The sequence below is a fragment of the Pocillopora damicornis genome, chromosome 12, assembly GCF_964200805.1.
Source record: "Pocillopora damicornis chromosome 12, jaPocDami1.2, whole genome shotgun sequence".
Classification (NCBI taxonomy): domain Eukaryota; kingdom Metazoa; phylum Cnidaria; class Anthozoa; order Scleractinia; family Pocilloporidae; genus Pocillopora; species Pocillopora damicornis.
In genome coordinates, this window is record NC_142681.1 from 18,340,361 (window position 1) to 18,357,991 (window position 17,631).

The 17,631-nt window shown below is 37.7% G+C and overlaps 4 protein-coding genes across 4 annotated transcripts in view; 1 reads left to right on the forward strand and 3 right to left on the reverse strand.

The window, feature by feature from the left end:
- Positions 1-314: 314 nt before the first annotated feature.
- Positions 315-3,639, forward strand: LOC113670297 (uncharacterized). Its single transcript, XM_089188578.1, has 3 exons — positions 315-476; positions 1,305-1,465; positions 2,133-3,639. The coding sequence occupies exons 1-3, from the start codon at positions 397-399 to the stop codon at positions 2,231-2,233; spliced, it is 342 nt and encodes a 113-aa protein (XP_089044704.1). The 5' UTR covers positions 315-396; the 3' UTR covers positions 2,234-3,639.
- A 618-nt stretch (positions 3,640-4,257) lies between these two features.
- Positions 4,258-7,891, reverse strand: LOC149036820 (uncharacterized). Its single transcript, XM_089188577.1, has 4 exons — positions 7,630-7,891; positions 6,555-6,605; positions 5,611-5,738; positions 4,258-4,759 (listed from the first exon to the last, which is right to left on the reverse strand). Exons 1-4 carry the CDS (start codon positions 7,731-7,733, stop codon positions 4,644-4,646), a joined length of 399 nt encoding a protein of 132 aa, XP_089044703.1. The 5' UTR covers positions 7,734-7,891; the 3' UTR covers positions 4,258-4,643.
- A 1,584-nt stretch (positions 7,892-9,475) lies between these two features.
- LOC113670293 (uncharacterized) lies at positions 9,476-13,305 on the reverse strand. Its single transcript, XM_089188579.1, has 5 exons — positions 13,086-13,305; positions 11,962-12,012; positions 11,467-11,490; positions 10,953-11,080; positions 9,476-10,283 (listed from the first exon to the last, which is right to left on the reverse strand). Exons 1-5 carry the CDS (start codon positions 13,187-13,189, stop codon positions 10,159-10,161), a joined length of 432 nt encoding a protein of 143 aa, XP_089044705.1. The 5' UTR covers positions 13,190-13,305; the 3' UTR covers positions 9,476-10,158.
- Positions 13,306-14,513: 1,208 nt separating this feature from the next.
- Positions 14,514-17,631, reverse strand: part of LOC113670283 (uncharacterized) — a 3,415-nt gene continuing 297 nt past the window's right edge. The window contains exons 2-5 of the mRNA XM_089188580.1: positions 16,625-16,657; positions 16,093-16,116; positions 15,575-15,702; positions 14,514-14,696 (exon numbers count right to left, since the gene is read on the reverse strand). Of these exons, the coding sequence (XP_089044706.1) occupies positions 14,575-14,696; positions 15,575-15,702; positions 16,093-16,116; positions 16,625-16,657 (307 nt within the window). The 3' untranslated portion in view covers positions 14,514-14,574. The remainder of the gene's footprint in view (positions 14,697-15,574; positions 15,703-16,092; positions 16,117-16,624; positions 16,658-17,631) is intronic.

Here is a 17,631-nt window from a genome sequence, read left to right on the forward strand (position 1 = left end):
TTAAATGCAAAGTTTCTTGTTTCTGGTAAAACTCATGAAGCTGTAATACTTGTTTGTGATCTTGTTATGATTCATCATTTTTCTTCAGGATTTATCGCGTATAATTCATAGAACGTCATGTCTGATTGGGTTTTCATACACTTCATGGTCGACATGGCTGTGCAAGTTTGTTTATTTCGGGGGAAATTTATTTAATGAGGACACGTTGTGATGCATAAATGAGTGTCATTAACGGTTAAACCTGAACATATCTCTTCATCTTGGTCAATGACGTCACGAAAGCCTACTCAGACGCTGATTGGTTGATGCAGATTGAGGCTCTTTTTCACCAGATCACATGTATTAGTATTTTGGTGGCAACAACTTAATGGAAAATAAGTTCAGTGTAATCTGAGAATGAAGGAAATTGGAGAAGAAATGACAGTTATTCGAGAACAGCGCGTCAGGATTGACAGAAGCGAAGTTGAAGGTGAAGGGTCAGTATAGGAAAAAAGCGTTCAGTTTGCTCTGAGCTATTAATTCATTTATGTTTATTTCTGCAAAGAAGAAGATGCAGTGTTTTACTTGGGTACTTAGCTCTTTGTCCTTGAAGTATTCGACTTACATTCCTATTCAGTGGTGATATAAACCGAAGTTAGACGGTTCGAAAATGACAGAGAAGTTATTTTCCATTGGCATTTAGTTTCATGTTTTGTGATTTCCATAATCTAATATTGATAAATGCAACCGAATATTTCCCCCAAAATGTGTTTTTGTGGGTGGCGTGATAATACGACACCAACCTCAGGCTTACATTAAGCTAACTCAGAAGCCCTTAAGCGTTAACTTCAAAGCCAAACTCGTAAACTGGATATTATCTAGATTATGTGACGACTTGGTTATGAGAACTGACAAATATGGAGAAATAGCGTATGTTTGGTTTCCTAAATAGAGTAATCTAGGCCCTTAATCGATATTTTAGTGATTGAACATTGTCAAAACCAACGTGTTCAAGTCCCTCGCCATGACGACCCTTACCTTTGCCAAGGGACCGGTCTTAATCACCCAAGGAAAGGTGTAGGGGAAAATTGGCGGAGTCACGATGAAATTTACCTGATCCCCCTTCCTTCCTTCTCACCCCCCCCCCCCCATCAGACTATATGATAGTCCTATAATCTTCCCTCATTAGCAGTTAATTGGCAGCGAATGATTCCCCCCCTGTTTCCCTGAAAACTATATGATTTCCCCCCTGAATCCGAATCGAATGTGTACAGTCTTAAAAATTTTGAAGGCGAGGTTTAAATGTTGTGTTATTGTGACTTCAGCGTTTTCCCAAACCCAAGCGCACCACCTGCCAGCTGCCCAGATATAGCATTACCTGACAGCCAAGATAATCTCGAGGTAACATCTGAAGTATCACAAGGCTGTGTGGACATTTGTTGTGGGTGCGACAGTCGGTATAAGTGGTACGATGAAGAAGGAAAAGGTATTTTGTCTCGACGTGGACCATGTCGCAAATAGATAAATAAATGAATAAGAATATCCAGTTAATGATGATGATAATGATGGTTATAGGACTGTGTGGAGTCCACTCAGTCTGAAATCATACGAGTGATCAACCAAATCGAATAAACCTAAATTTGGAGGCCGATTTGTTAATTACGAGGATGATTACTGGCCAACTGGACGACACAAAGTCATTTTACTAATTGATAACAGCTATTACAATTTCCAAAAAATAGATATTCATTTATAGAAGGGCGTGTAATTCCAATCTTCAAACATTTAATTATAACAGTCATTGAGAAAAACACTCTGAAAAACTCGAGAAAACAGCTTTCTATATTGTGATATCCCTGGCCTAGCTTGGGATGGTGGGCCATAGCTATGGCTACTGTGATCAGTTCTTTGATTGGTGAATTTATTTAAGTAAACTCAATGTGATTGGCTGACATAACTGTCCCATTAAAGGTTTCCGATCACATCCAACTGTCCGATGACACTCTTCGATTACAACTCTACAGAATTACAAGTGAAAAATAAGTCAGTTCATCCACCAATCATATTCAAGAAAACTGTAATGCATGGTCATAATAACCTTGAGATTATACTGTTGCAACTGGATTGTAAGTTTAAAAATTCCTTTTTTTCAGGTTTGTGCTGCCTTTTCCTGTTCTATTTTCCCTTTTTGATGATATTCTTGTCCATACTTGCTGCAATCACGTATTTTCTGTATTGGTATATCATCGATTGATATACCAGTAGCAGCTGTTGTGTACTACGAACACTGATTGGTGTCAGTGACTCTGATGCAACCCCCGAATCATTCCCAAAGCATGAATTTTATGATCTTTTCAGTCAGCTGTATTATTCAATCAATCCCCCATCTTCCAGAAAACAGGCTAACAGCTATAATGCCAAAATGACAACTCCAAAAATCACATAACCCACTAGAAGCAACATGACAAAGCATGTACCTGAAAAACGATGAAACTAATCACATATATAATAGAGACTTTTTAACTGATCAACTGATTATGTTTTCTATTCAGCTTAAAACCTTTAACAAGAGATCCTACCTGCCAACCTAACAGGAATTGTTGGAAGTGTCGGCCACAATCTTTAATTGCAGGGGAAATCCAAATACTTGAAGTTCTTTTTTTTTCCAGTGTGACTTAGCAAAGGCAAAGTGGGTTCAGAGTAGCTAGTTCCATTTTGGGTAAATGCGGCTTGCCGAACGTGAAATCGTATCTGTTCGATTTTCTTACAACAATAGGACGTCTAACACAAACCAACGACAACAGGAATCTTTGCTTGTTGACTGCTTTTTATTAGGAAAAACTAAGAGAAATGCTTTTTTATTGGGACTTCGCCGCGTTTAATTCGATGTGCACAGATCTCTCTTCCCAAAATTTCATTCCCTAGGTTTTAGTTTTTTTTTCTTATCCGTAAATTAGCTGTTCAAATCGAAGAACTGCAGGGCGTTGATTCAATACCGTTCGACAGCCAAGATAAGTAATCAAACAAATGAATAAATAAAGAAATACGATGGGGGATTGATAAGTACACGTAAATAAATAACTTCAATTTGACCAAGGTATGATTTGACTAGACAACTCCGATTGCTTGATTGTAAGCTAAAGTGAGCCCTGACAAGTGAGGCTCTGAAAGCATCTGAATGCCTAGCTTTCCCCCGTAAGTCGTACCAGCTGTACCTGGTTTCATGCTTGAAGCAAAATTCAGCGCAGCTGTCATTTGATGGTGGTCGAGAATCTACTACAACCACCCCTGGGGGAGGTAGTAGGGGAGATGTCCTGGCCAAAATAGAAAAATGTTTTTCCTTTACGGCATGCCCAACAGGCCATGTAACCCTATCGAGAGAAGAAGGCTTTTTAAGTCAGTTCAAATCATCATAACCTCGAAATTGAATTTGAATACCTTTAAGTTCGGATGTTTTGAATCACGTACTTGCAGGTGAATCGATTTTTGGTTGGTGCTGAATTACGGAGCTGGCATTCGATGAACGATTTCAACAAAAAATATCGAAGTATCAGGAAAAAAATACTGAGATATTTTTGCTGAATCATTACAGTGTAAAGACCAACATAATTGATTTGAATAAAGCAAAGTTTCTTCTACAAGAAGAAATAAGTATAACACTCATTCCAGTTTTATGAAAATTTCTTCTTACGTAATGATATGCAGGCAAGGAGAAAGAGAAGAGCAAGAGATGGTGAACTTTCGGTTATAAGCAAGCTTACCAAGAGGTCGAGAGCAGAAATCATCGAAATGAGTCAGAACTCAGAATTATTTCCGCTTCATTATGGCCTGGTTATGAAGTCATCTACACTGACTCCCAATGAACCATTGAATTCGCTTACAGACTTAAAAAACTCTCCTTTCATTTACAAAGGTTGAACAGTAGGTTAGATCTCATCTCCATAAACAGATCCACATTTGTACCTGCGCTGGAAAACTCATGAGAGTAAAGCTTTGGAAAAATTTTCAGTGTGATAAGTTTAACTAATCTTTGCTCTGTAGCAACAACTTCTGTCTTGTTTTCCAATGGAATTTCATCGATAATGACATGCTGTACCTTAGTTTTGCCACTACGGCTTGCAGGTTGCTATTTCCAAGTCGAATCGTTAAGGTGTGACTACACTCCACTCACAAACAACTTGAACTTTGTGTATTTCGGGAAAAGAAGGACCTTGGTTGGTTCCAGCCAATCAGTAACGACGATGGGGGCATCACTATGACGTCATGAAGTGAGCGTAATTTTACTTTAAGAAACTTTATTCAAATAATTCTTCAAGCTTACCGGAAAACATTCGCTCACATACTAAACTATGTAATAGCATTGCTGTTCTAACAACCATGTATAATGCTGTACGAGTTAAGTTCATTTCTTAGCTTTGTACTGAATATGAAAACAGCTTTGTTGGAGGTTGAGTAAGAAACTGAGGTAATTTTTTGATGAAGCATGGAACAGTTTAGCACTTGATCGCCACCTTAATCTGACTGACCCGAAGTAAATCTGCTCAAGAGTGCCAAATTTGAAGAAATGAAAACCCAAACTATTAAAGTTATTTTTTAAAGCATTTAGTGAAAACGCTATAGATAATGGAATATTGATTCAATTTAAATTCATCTTCGTAGATTTCTCAGTTATCTCTAGCTGAGCAGATGCACTCGCAAAGACAATACAGCAATAAACATGCCAAAGCTATAACGCCAAAGATCAAATAACCCACAAGCAGCAGCAGGACAATGAAGACACCTGAAAAATGATGAAGCAAATTAGAGTTTTGAAACCTAATCAATTAAAAATATTTTCTAAGCCCAAAATTCGTGTCCCCAACGTACGGCTTCGTAGCTCAGTTGGTAGAAGCGCTCAGCTAGTATCTGAGAGGCCTGGGTTCGAATCCCGTTGATGCCTGAATTTTTTCAGGCACTCTTCGGCAAGTGCTTATATTACACCTAAGGCTGCAGAAATCCAAACACTAGAGGTTCTACATTTTGCGAGTGTTGGTTTGCAAAGGTGAGGTGAGTTAAGAGTTGCTAATTTCAGTAACATCTTGAATGCCAAACACGATAACGGATCTTTCTATTTTTCGTTCAACGGTATGAGACGTTTCGGCAGTAACAAACGAGAACAATAACATTTTCTAAATAATAGTTTTAATGAGGAAAAACTCAACACATTAATCTTCGGATGTTGCTATCCTATACGGACCTTGCTCTATCTTACATATAATATGTTATAACTTAATTGTTAAATTTATTTTTCTTATCCGGAGCCGTTCTTAGCTGTTCAAACCGAAGAACGCCAGAACGCTGCATCAATGCAATTCAGCTCCAAGGGTAAATAACTAAGGACATGAACGAATGATTTAATGAACGAATAAATACATAAATGAATTTGAAAATGTATAAATCGATAGATAAATACGTTAGCAGATTGATAGGTATAAGTAAATGAATAAGGTCGATTTTGATCAAGGAATGATTTGACCGGACCGTTCTGAATGCCTAATAGGTTTTGCTCGCCTCTTCTTTCTTGGAAAAAGCTCCACATTTATAAGCTACAATGGGCCCTGGCAAGTGAGGCCCTGAAAGGGTAGTATCTACCTTTTCCTTGCAAGTCGTACCAGTTGTAGCCGCTCTCACACTTGAAACAAAAGTCACAACAGCCGTCATTTGATGGTGGTGGAGAATCTATCACAACAACCTGTGGGGGAGGTAGTGCGGGAAGGGTCCTAGAAGAAGCCAGAATAGAGAACGTTTTTCCTTTTAAATTACTTCTAATAGTATAGATGTCATTTAAACTCCTGTCAAACTCCCTGTGACACAGGATTAGGTGGTATAAGATCCTCTCTTAGGATTAGGATTGCTAAAAGAGGGAAAAGGAATTGTCTCGATTCTTAATGAAGAACTACTTCCCCAAGGGGAGGTAGTGCGGGAGATGTTCTGAAAAAGGCCAGAATAAAATATCATGCATCAAAATGGATGTGGCATGAACTCTTGTCAAACTCCTCGTGACACTTTGCAGATCCTCTCTTCTGCCCAAACTCTAATCATACGTCGTATACAACCCCACTTAAAATTCTTCCAAAATGCCATGTAACTATAATGAAGCAGAATTTTACCTGGCCAGAACATATTTACAAGGTGTGTATCATAATTATATTCCTTTGACGATGCAATACTTAATTGATTTTTAAAATAGTCATTTAGTTATTTTTGTACGTCAAGAGAGATAAATAAAAAATAAATGTTTCGAAATCAATAGGAAAGCATGTTTTTATGTCTGTAATACTTGTTATTATTCCTTATATTATCATTACCATTATTAATCAATGATTATTGTTATCAACCGAGATCGCATCGCGTCCTGTCTCAATTGCTAAAGTTCTCCATTTACAATCTGTTTTGATGTTCTTCATTTTCCACTCTTGCTGTTTGTTGAAGGATTTTGTCGTAGTCTCCTTGAAGCTTAACGTGACATCAGGGGCTCAATTTTCGATGAGGATATTCTCTTATGTTAAAGGCTAACATTTACTGTAGACTTTTACCTTCCGGGCAAATTGACTTCACTTGCCTCTATCACTTCCCTGGCCAAGATGCTGAAAGAAATTTAAGTGTTAGCAAAATGAAAGTAATATCTAAAGTGAAGAAGTCTTTACCTGCACATTTTAGATAAAGTGAATCTAAGAGAGAGACGAAACATAGTTGCAATAGGACAGATATCATTGGTCATCGTACGAAACCCCTGGAGTCTACCGAGGAAACTCAGGAGTTCCAAGAATGTTCCAGTGAGTGCTTGAGTCTTATTTACGTTTTATCTTTCTACCTTGGAACCAAATCGGAATGTATAGTGGCGAATTCTCGAGAATCCTTACAAAGTACTGAAACAGAGGGGAAAAAAATGTTTGTCCCTAACAAAAGCTTTCTAAAAGGTGAAAGTAATGTTTTTCTATGATTACAATAAACAGTTGTTAAAGGCGAGCTACAGATGTTCAGATGGCTTGCAGATCAATCGCTCCGACGAAGGGCTAACGCTCGAAACGTCCGCTTAGAAACTCTTTACGGTGGACCATCTACATTATCAACTCATAAAACCAAATTATCTGGTTGTGCTTAGGATAGTTTTAACAGCAAAATATCAAAGCTTCACAAACAAGGTCGCAATGTTTGGCTAAATCATTGGAGCGTAAAGATGAAAACAAAAAATTTAAGAAAGCAAAGTAATATGTAAAACACTCGCTTTGTACAAACGAATTCTACTGACTTAAAGACATTTAAGCAGACTTTCATGACAGGTAGAAAGGATTTGGTGAATTCTCGGCTACAGTTGAAGTAAGCTTACTAAGAGGTTGAATGAACAACAAATGAAATTAGTCAGAACTCAGCATTACTTCCGCCTTGGTCATCCGCCAATGGAGTCAATCGAATGGCTCATATCAAACCACTGATTCAATTAAAGGTAAAAACCTACGGTAGATTCATCGTTTTAAAGGCTAACAAAATCTATTTTACAGGCGTTGAACAGGAACTAGATCTCATCGCCGTAAACTGATCCATCTTCTTAACCAAACTCGTTAAATAAAACCTTTGAGAACATTTTCAGTGTTATCAGCACAAACTAACCCTTGTTCTGTTGCAACAACTGCTGTCGTCTTTTTCAATCGAACTCCATCGATAATGACGTGCTCTTCCTTAACAGCCACTACGGCCTGCGGGTTGTTTTCCATTCCCGAGTCGAATCGTTAAGGTGTGACTACACTCCACTGATAAACAACATAAAATTCCCTTCTGGGAAAGAAGCTTTAGTTCTAACCAATCAGTGGCGACAATGGTAGCGTCACTGTGGCGTCTACGGTCTTGAGCTCAAAATTGCCATTTCTGAGAAATGACATGTCGATGATGACTGACATTAGAGCAACTAGTGTAAATAATTCTCTTAATTGCTTAAAGTTAGACTTGCAACCTCACAGTCACACACCGATTAATTTATCCAAAGTTGTTTATTTTAGACACATTTTCTGTCAATACCAACATATTACAAGTGCGGATGGTATGTCGCGACCTGAAAAATTTTGGCCAAAGCGGAAAAATCTTCAAACGCACTGCCGACGAAATTCTCGGAAACGTATGTATTTATTTATGAAAGCGTCACGCGTTGTGTTACGCGGTGTTAGGTTACGCGAGGAACCGTTGACGTGATATGTTATGAGGAATAGTTTGAAATATGGTCAATTTACTGCGTTAAATATTCCGAAATGTGAACATTTTACACACCTTGTGTGTCCGTTGCGGTTTCTGGTGATTTCTGCTATAAGACGGCTGGGAAATGTACAAAGTTTTAAAACATATGTGTTTCGCTTTTGAGCTTTTTGCTATGAAAGCGACCCCGGTTATGCGGGTTACCCCACCTTAGGACATTTAAATATTTGTCGTATAAGCTACGACAAGCGTGTAATTGAACAGATATCAGTTTACCAGAGAGGCAAAAATTATCTTTTTTGCAACTCGGGGATTCTAAAATTTTAAAAAGGCTCAGGATAATCCTGAAAATTGCAGGTGGAACCCTTTGGAAACTATGCTGGACGGTCGTATGAACAGATCAGGCGCTGACGGATTTTGGCGGCTTTGAAATTTTTGTGCGGATGCAACAGACGAAACGAAAATTCTTCATGACGAAATTTGTTCTTTGATTTGGTCGGGACAATTTTAGTCTTGTTCGCTAGTGTGGAAAGGGCCTCCTTAGTGGTCATATGACAATAAACTTATTAACTGAATTCCAAGGTTTAGTTGAAGGAGAAAGAGAAGAGCAAGAGATGGTGAACTCTCGGTTTTGAGCAAGCTTACCAAGAGGTCGAGAGCAGAAATTATTGAAATGAGTCAGAACTCAGAATCATTTCCGCTTAATTATGATCTGGTTATGAAGTCAACTCCCACTGAACCACTGAATTTACTTACAGACTAAAACGACTCTTCTTTAATTTGCAAAGGTTGAACAGTAGATTAGATCCCATCCCCGTAAACAGATCTACATTTGTACCTGCGCTGGAAAACTCATTGGAGTAAAGCTATGGAAAAATTTTCAATATTATAAGTTTAACTAACCAAGGGATTGAACAAGAAACCGGATCTCATCGCCGTAAACTGATCCATCTGCATGACTGAACTCGTTAAATCATAGCTTTGAGAATATTTTTAGTGTTATCAGCTGAACGAAGACTTGCTCTGTAGTAACAACTTCTGTATGTTTTCCAATGGAACTTCATAGATGAACTCTACCTCAATAGCCTCTACGGCTTGCAGGTTGCTGTTCATTTTCAAGTCGAATCGTTAAGGTGTGACTACACTCCACTGACCAACAACTTGGAGTTTTCGTATTTCGGTGAAAGGAGGACCCTGGTTGGTTGCAGCCAATTAGTAAAGACGATGGGGGCGCCAATGCGTCAATATGACGTCATAAATCAATGCGTAATTTTATTTTGAGAAACTTTATTCAAATAATTCTTAAAGCTTGCTGGAAACACTCTCTTATATACTAAACTATGTCATAGCATTGCTGTTCTAACAACCTAGTACAGTGCTGTACAAGTTAAGTCTATTTCTTAGCTTTGTACTGAATATGAAAACGGCTTTGTTGGAAGCTGAGTAAGAAACTAAGGTAATTTTTTGTTGATGCATGGAACAGTTTAGCACTTGATCGCCTGTAATAGGACAGTTTGCATCAATTAGACAACAAAAAATTGGACAAAAAATTGTCCAAAGCGACCGGTCATAATTAATCACCTGGGGACGGTAGGGAGGGGGTTTTGGAGGATTTCGAGAGGATTACGTGATTTACAGCGGAATGTAGGGATATAGGTAGTCGATAATAGAGCATAGAGGGCGGACCATGGAAAATTGATTGCTAATGGGGGGGGGGGGGGAGGGTCGGTTCTTAAGAATAAGAAGAGCCTTAGGGGGAATCAGGTATAGAGCTTGTGAACGCTTAGTTGATCTGACTGACCCGAAGTAAATCTGCTCAAGAGTGCCAAATTCGAAGAGATGAAAACCCATATTATTTAAGTACAAAACATTAAGTGAAAACGCTATAGATAATGGAATATTGATTCAATATAAATTCATCTTCGTAGATAAACCATTGATGTGATCCATTTCTCAGTCATCTTCATCTGAGAGAGCTGAGTTGAGGCAAGCGCAAAGACAATACAGCACTAAACAGGCCAAACCGATAGTTCCAAAGATCAAATAACCCACAAGCAGCAACAGGACAATAAAGAGACCTGAAAAATGATGAAGCAAATTAGAGTTTTGAAACCTAATTAATTGACAATCTTTTCTAAGCCTAAAAACTTGTCTCCCCCAACGTGCGGCTTCGTAGCTCAGTTGGTAGAGCGCTCAGCTAGTATCTGAGAGGCCTGGGTTCGAGTCCCGTTGATGCCTGAATTTTTTTCAGGCTCTCTTTGGCAAGTGCTAACGTTCAACGGTATGAGGTGTTTCGGCAGTAACAAACGAGAACAATAACATTTTTTAAATAATAGTTTTAATGACAAAAAACTCAACATATTAATTTTCGGATGTAGCTATCCTATACGGACCTTACTCTATAAATATCTTATAACTTAATTATTAAATTTCTTTTTCTTATCCGTAAATTAGCTGTTCAAGAACGCTGAATCAATGCAATTCAGCTCTGAGAGTAAATAACTAAGGACATGAATGATTTAATGAATGAAAAAATGCATAAATGAATTTGAAAATGTATAAATAAATGCGTTGGGGGATTGATAAGTATTAGTAAATGAATAATGTCAATTTTGATCAAGGAATGATTTGACCGTTCTGAATGCCTGATAGGTTTTGCTTGCCTCTTCCTCCTTATAAAAAGCACCACATCTATAAGCTACAATAAGCCCTACCAAGTGAGGCTCTGAAAGTATTTGAGTATCTACCTTTCCCTTTCAAGTCGTACCAGCTGTAGCCGCTTTCACACTTGAAACAAAAGTCTACACAGCTGTCTTTTGATGGTGGTGGAGAATTTACTACAACCGCCACTGGGGGAGGTAGTGGGGGAGGTGTCCTGGAAGAGGCCAAAATAAACAAAATGTTTTTCTTTTTAATTCTTCCATTAGTATAGATGTCATTTAAACTCCTGTCAGACTCATTGTGACACAGGATTGGTTAGTTAAAGATCCTCTCTTGGGGATTAAGATTGTTAAAAAAGGGGAGAGAACTGTCTCGGCTCTGAACGAAGAACTACTTCCCCAACGGGAAGTGGGGGAGATGTTCTGTAAATGGCCAAAATAAAATATCATGCATCAAAATGGATGTGGCATGAACTCTTGTCAAACTCCACGGGACACTTTGCAGATCCTCTCTTCTGCCCAGACTCTAATCTTATGTCATATATAACCCCGCTTAAAATTCTTCCCAAATGCCATGCAACTATAATGAAGCAGAATTTACCTGGCCTGAACAACGGGAGGAGCCCTGAAAAAGAAAAAAACACCAGTAATTCATAAAATTTTAAAGAAACACAAATGAAATGCTCCGGCAACTTTGATATTTACCAGGTGTGTATTGCATTACTTTGACAATGCAATACTTTATTGATTTATGAAAGTAGTTATCTAGTTATTTTTTACATCAAGAGAGATAAATAGAAAAAAATGTTTCGAGATCATTAGAAAAGCATGTCTTTAAAATAGGTTTTCACTCATTTTCATTTTTTCGATTCATATCATTTTATATTATTCTTAATATTATTATTATTATTATTCAATGATTGCTATCATCAACCGAGGCTGCATCGCGTCCTGTGTTAATTGCTTAAGTTCTCCATTTACAATCTGTTTTGATATTCTTCATTTTCCACTTTTGTCGTTTGTTGAAGGATTATGTCGAAGTCTCCTCGAAGCTTAACGTGACGACTAAAGACTAACTTTTACTGAAGACTTTTACCTTTGGGGCAAATTGACTTCACTTGCCTCTATCACTTCCCTGGCCAAGATGCTGAAAGAAATTTAGGAGTAAGAAAAATGAAACTAACATCTAGAGTAAAGAACACTTAAACTGCACATTTTAGATAAAGTGAACCTAAGAGAGAGACGAAACATAGTTGCAATAGGACAGATATCATTGGTCATCGTACAAAAGCCATGAGTCTACCAAGGAAACTCAGAAGTTCCAAGGCTGATCCAGTGAGGGCTTGATTTCTTATTTACGTTTTATCTTTCTACCTTGGAACCAAATTGGAATGTATAGTGGCGAATTCACGGGAATTCCCATTAAGTACTGGAACAGAGAGGAAAAAAATGTTTCGTCCCTGACAAAAGTCTTCAAAAAGGTGAAAGTGATATTCATCTATAGTTACATGAAACAATTATTGAAGGTGAGCAACAAGTATTCAAATTTGGCTTGCTAAATTATTTAACTAAAGCAAAGATTTAAGATCTGTTTAAATAGATCATTTGCTCTGACGAGGGGCTAAAGCTCGAAACGTCTTTGTGAACAATGTACATTAACAACTGTTGAGCTTAGGATCGTTTGAATAGCAAAATATCAATGCTTCACAAACAAGGTCACAATGTTTGGCCTAACCATGGAGTGTAAAGATCAAAACAAAAAATTTAAACAAAGAAAAGTTATCAAAGTTTTACATATTTCTTCGAGAAGAAATATGTAAAACAATCGCTTCAATTTCACAAACAAATTCTACCAACTTAAAGAAATTTAAGTAGATTCTAATGACAGGCTCAATTGATTAGGTGAATTCTCGGCCACAATACGAGTAAGCTTACTAACAGGTTGAATAAAAAAGACAAGTGAAATTAGTCAGTATTCAGCATTACTTCCGCCTAATTGGTCATCCGCTTATGGAGTCAATTGAATTTGCGCACATCAAACCACTGAATTCAATTAAGGGCAAAAACTAACGGAAGAATCATCGTTTTCAAGAGTAAACAAAGTCTACTTCACAGGGATTGAACGGGCAACCAGATTTTATCGCCATAAACTGATGCATCTTCACAACCGAACTCGTTACATCAAAGCTTAGGGAACATTTTCAGTGTCATCAAACTAACCCTTGTTCTGTTGCAATAACTGCTGTCGTCTTTTTCAATCGAACTCCATCGATAATGACGTGCTCTTCCTTAACAGCCACTACGGCCTGCGGGTTGTTACTCATTTCCACGTCAAATCGTCAAGGTGTAACTACACTCCACTGATAAACAACTTAAACTTTGGGTATTCAGTCTGGGAAAGAAGGAGCCTGTTTAGTTCTAACCAATTAGTAACAACAATGGTGACGTCACTGTGACGTCATGAGCTTTAAATCCACGGTCTTGAGCTCAAAGTAGTCATTTCTGAGTAATGACATGTTAGTGATCATTGACACATCGATTAATTTTGTATTGTATTTGTATTTGAGAGACTTAAAAGGTCGAAACTCAGTAGCTGACCCATGCACGCCCTTCTTTTGTGTGCAATTACGTCCTAGTCAGTTTAAAACAAAATTGTCGAAATTTTCATAACTTAGGGCCTTTTCCGCACTAACGACTAAGTTGTATATTTCAGACACATTTTCTGTTCTCACCAACATTTTACAAGTGCAGATGGTTTGTGGTGACTTGAAAAAGTTTGGCCAAAGCGGAAAAATCTTCAAACGCACCGTCGAAAATATTTTTCCCGGGTAAAAAATTTGGCAAATTCGACTAAATATACAAAACTGTGATAAACTTGTTAATCATTTGTCGTAAAGGCTACGACAAGCGTGTAATTGAACTGAGATCAGTTTACTAGAAAGGCAAAAATTGTCTTTTGGTGCAAAACTCGGGGATTCTAGAATTTTAAAATGACTTAGGATAAATTTTATTTTGAGAAACTTTATTCGAATAATTCTTAAAGCTTACTGGATGACACTCTCTCATATGCTAAACTATGTAACAGCTTTGCTGTTATAACAACCACGTATGGTGCTGTACAAGTTAAGTTCATTTCTTAGCCTTGTACTGAATATGTTAACAGCTTTGTTGGAAGCTGAGTAGGAAACTGAGGTAACGTTTTGATGAAGCACGGAACAGTTTAGCAGTCGATCGCCAATACCAGAGAAAGAACTGGTTTCCAGTAAGACAGTTTGCATCAATAAGACAATACCGTCAAATCATTTGTCCAAAGCGACCCGTCGTAATTTTTATCGCCTGGGTAAGGGGGTGGGTTTTGAAGGATTTTGAGAGGATCAGATGGTTTTCAAGAGGGGGAATGTAGGGGATATAAGTAGTCGATAACAGAGTATAGAGGGCGGACCATGGAAAATTGATTGATAATGGGGGGGGGGGGGGGAGGGGTGGGGCGGGTCATTAGAATAACAAGAGCCTTAGGGGAAATCAGGTAGGGAGCTTGTGAACGCTACCTTGATCCGACTGACCCGAAGTAAATTTGCTCAGGAGTGCCAGATTCGAAGAAATGAAAACCCCATATTTTTTAAGTGCAAAACATTTAGTGAAAAGGCTATGGAATGTTGATTCAATTTAAATTCATCTCCGTAGATAAACCAATGATGTGATCCATATCTCACTCAAGTAAAGCTGAGATGAGTTTGAAGCACTCGTGAAGACATTTCACCAATAACCATGCCAAAGCGAAAATTCCAATGATCAAGTAACCCACAAGCAGCAACAGGACAATGCAGAGACCTGAAAAATGATGAAGCAAATCGAAGTTGTGAAACCTAATCAACTAAAAATATTTTCTAAGCCTAAAAATTCGTCTCCCCCAACGTGCTGCTTCGTAGCTCAGTTGGTAGAAGCACCTAGCTAGTATCTGAGAGGCCTGGGTTCGAATCCCGATGATGCCTGAATTTTTCCAGTTTCTCTTTGGCAAGTGCTTATATTGCACCTCACCAAAGAGGATCATCTCTTCTTTTGAAGCTTGACTTCGCTGCAGAAATCCAAAGACTAGAAGTTCTACATTCTTCGAATGTGGGTTTGCAAAGGCGAGGTGAGTTAAGAGTTGCTAATTCAGTAACATCTTGAATGCTAAACACGAAAACGGATCTTTCTATTTTTTGTTCAACGGTATGAGGCGTTTCGGCTGTAACAAACGAGAATAATAACATTTTCTTACAATAGTTTTAAAGAGAAAAAATTCCACATATTCATATTTGGATGTTGCTATCCTATATAGACCTTGCTCAATAGAATCTGATGACTTAATTTTTAAATTTCTTTTTCTTATCCGTAAATAAGCTGTCAAATCGAAGAACGTCAGGACGCTGATTCAATGCAATTTAGTTCCGAGAGTAAATAACTAAGGATATGAACGAATGATAATGAATGAATAAATACATAAGTGAATTTGAAAATGTATAAATCGATAGATAAATACGTTGGCAGATTGATAGGTATAAGTAAATGAATGACGTCGATTTTGATCAAGGAATGATTTGACCAGACCGTTCTGAATGCCTGATAGGTTTTGCTTGCGTTTCTTTCTTATAAAAAGCTCCACATTTATAAGCTACAATAAGTCCTGGCAAGTGAGGCTCTGAAAGCATTTGATCATGAGTATCTACCTTTCCCTTGCAAGTCGTACCAGCTGTAGCCGCTTTCACACTTGAAACAGAAGTCTACACAGCTGTCTTTTGATGATGGTGGAGAATCTACTACAACCACCACTGGGGGAGGTAGTGGGGGAGGTGTCCTGGAAGAGGCCAAAATAAAAAAAAATGTTTTTCTTTTTAAATCTTCCATTAGTATAGATCTTATTTAAACTCCTGTCAGAATCCTTGTGACACAGGATTGGTTAGTTAAAGATCCTGTCTTGGGAATAAGATTGTTAAAAAAGGAAAAAGGAACTGCCTCGGTTCTGAACGAAGAACTACTTCCCCACCGGAAGGTAGTGCGGGAGATGTTCTGAAAAAGGCAAAAATAAAACATCATGCATCAAAATGGATGTGGCATGAACTCTTGTCAAACCCCTCGTGACACTTTGCAGATCCTCTCTTCTGCCCAGACTCTAATCATATGTCGTATACAACCCCGCTTAAAATTCTTCCCAAATGCCATGTAACTATAATGAAGCAGAATTTACCTGGCCTGAACAACGGGAGGAGCTCTGAAAAAGAAAAAAACACCAGTAATTCATAAAATTTTAAAGAAACATAAATGAAATGCTCCGGCAACTTTGATATTTACCATGTGTGTATTGCATTACTTTGACAATGCAATACTTTATTGATTTATGAAAGTAGTTATCTAGTTATTTTTTTACATCAAGAGAGATAAATAGAAAACAAATGTTTCGAGGTCATTAGAAAAGCATGTTTTTAGAATAGGTTTTCGCTCATTTTCATTTTTTCGATCTATATCTTTTTTGTAATGATTGTTATTATTCTTAATATTATTATTATGCAATGATTACTGTCATCAACCAAGGCTGCCTCGCGTCCTGTGTTAATTGCTAAAGTTCTCCATTTACAATCTGTTTTGATATTCTTCATTTTCCGCTCTCGTTGTTTGTTGAAGGATTATGTCGTAGTCTCCTTGAAGCTTAACGTGATGACAAGGGCTCGATGACGAAACTCTCTTAAGGCTAAAGGCTAACATTTACTGTAGACTTTTACCTGCTTGCCTCTATCACTTCCCTGGCAAAGATGCTGAAAGAAATTTAAGTGTTAGCAAAATGAAACTAACATCTTGAGTAAAGAACACTTTGACTGCACATATTAGATTGGGTGAATCTAAGAAAGAGACGAAACATAGTCGCAATAGGACAGATATCATTGGTCATCGTACAAAAACCTTGGAGTCTACCGAGGAAACTCAGAAGTTCTAAGACTGTTCCAGTGAGGGCTTGATTTCTTATTTACGTTTTATCTTTCTACCAAGGAACCAAATCGGTATGTATAGTGGCGAATTCACGGGAATTCCCATAGAGTTTCGTCCCTAACAAAAGCTTTCTAAAAGGAGAAATTGATATTTTTATCTACAATTACATGAAACAGGTATTCAAATTTGGCTTGCTAAATTATTTAATTAGAGCAAAGATTTAAGATCTGTTTAAACAGATCATTCGCTCTGACGAAGGGCTAACGCTCGAAACGTCTTTGTGGCCAATGTACATCAACAACTCAGTTAATAAAACCAGATTGTCTTGTTGTGCTTAGGATAGTATTAATGGGAAAATATCTATGCTTCAGAAACAAGGTCGAAATGTTTGGTTAAATAATTGGAGTGTAAAGACCAAAACAAAAAACTGAAACAAAGAAAAGTTATCAAAGTTTTACATATTTCTTCGAGAAGAAATATGTAAAACACTCGCTTCAATTTTACAAACGAATTCTACCAACTTAAAGAACTTTAAGCAGATTTTAATGACAGGCGCAGAAGATTAGGTGAATTCTCGGCTACAGTATGAGTAAGCTTACTAAGAGGTTGGATGAAAAGACAAGTGAAATTAGTCAGAACTCAGCATTACTTCCGCCTAATTAGTCATCCGTTAATGGAGTCAATTAAATTTGCTCACATCAAACCACTAGATTCAATTAAGGGCAAAACATACGGAAGAATCATCGTTTTAAAGAGTAAACAAAGTCTACTTTCGAATAAAGGGGGTAAGCAACTACTTTCG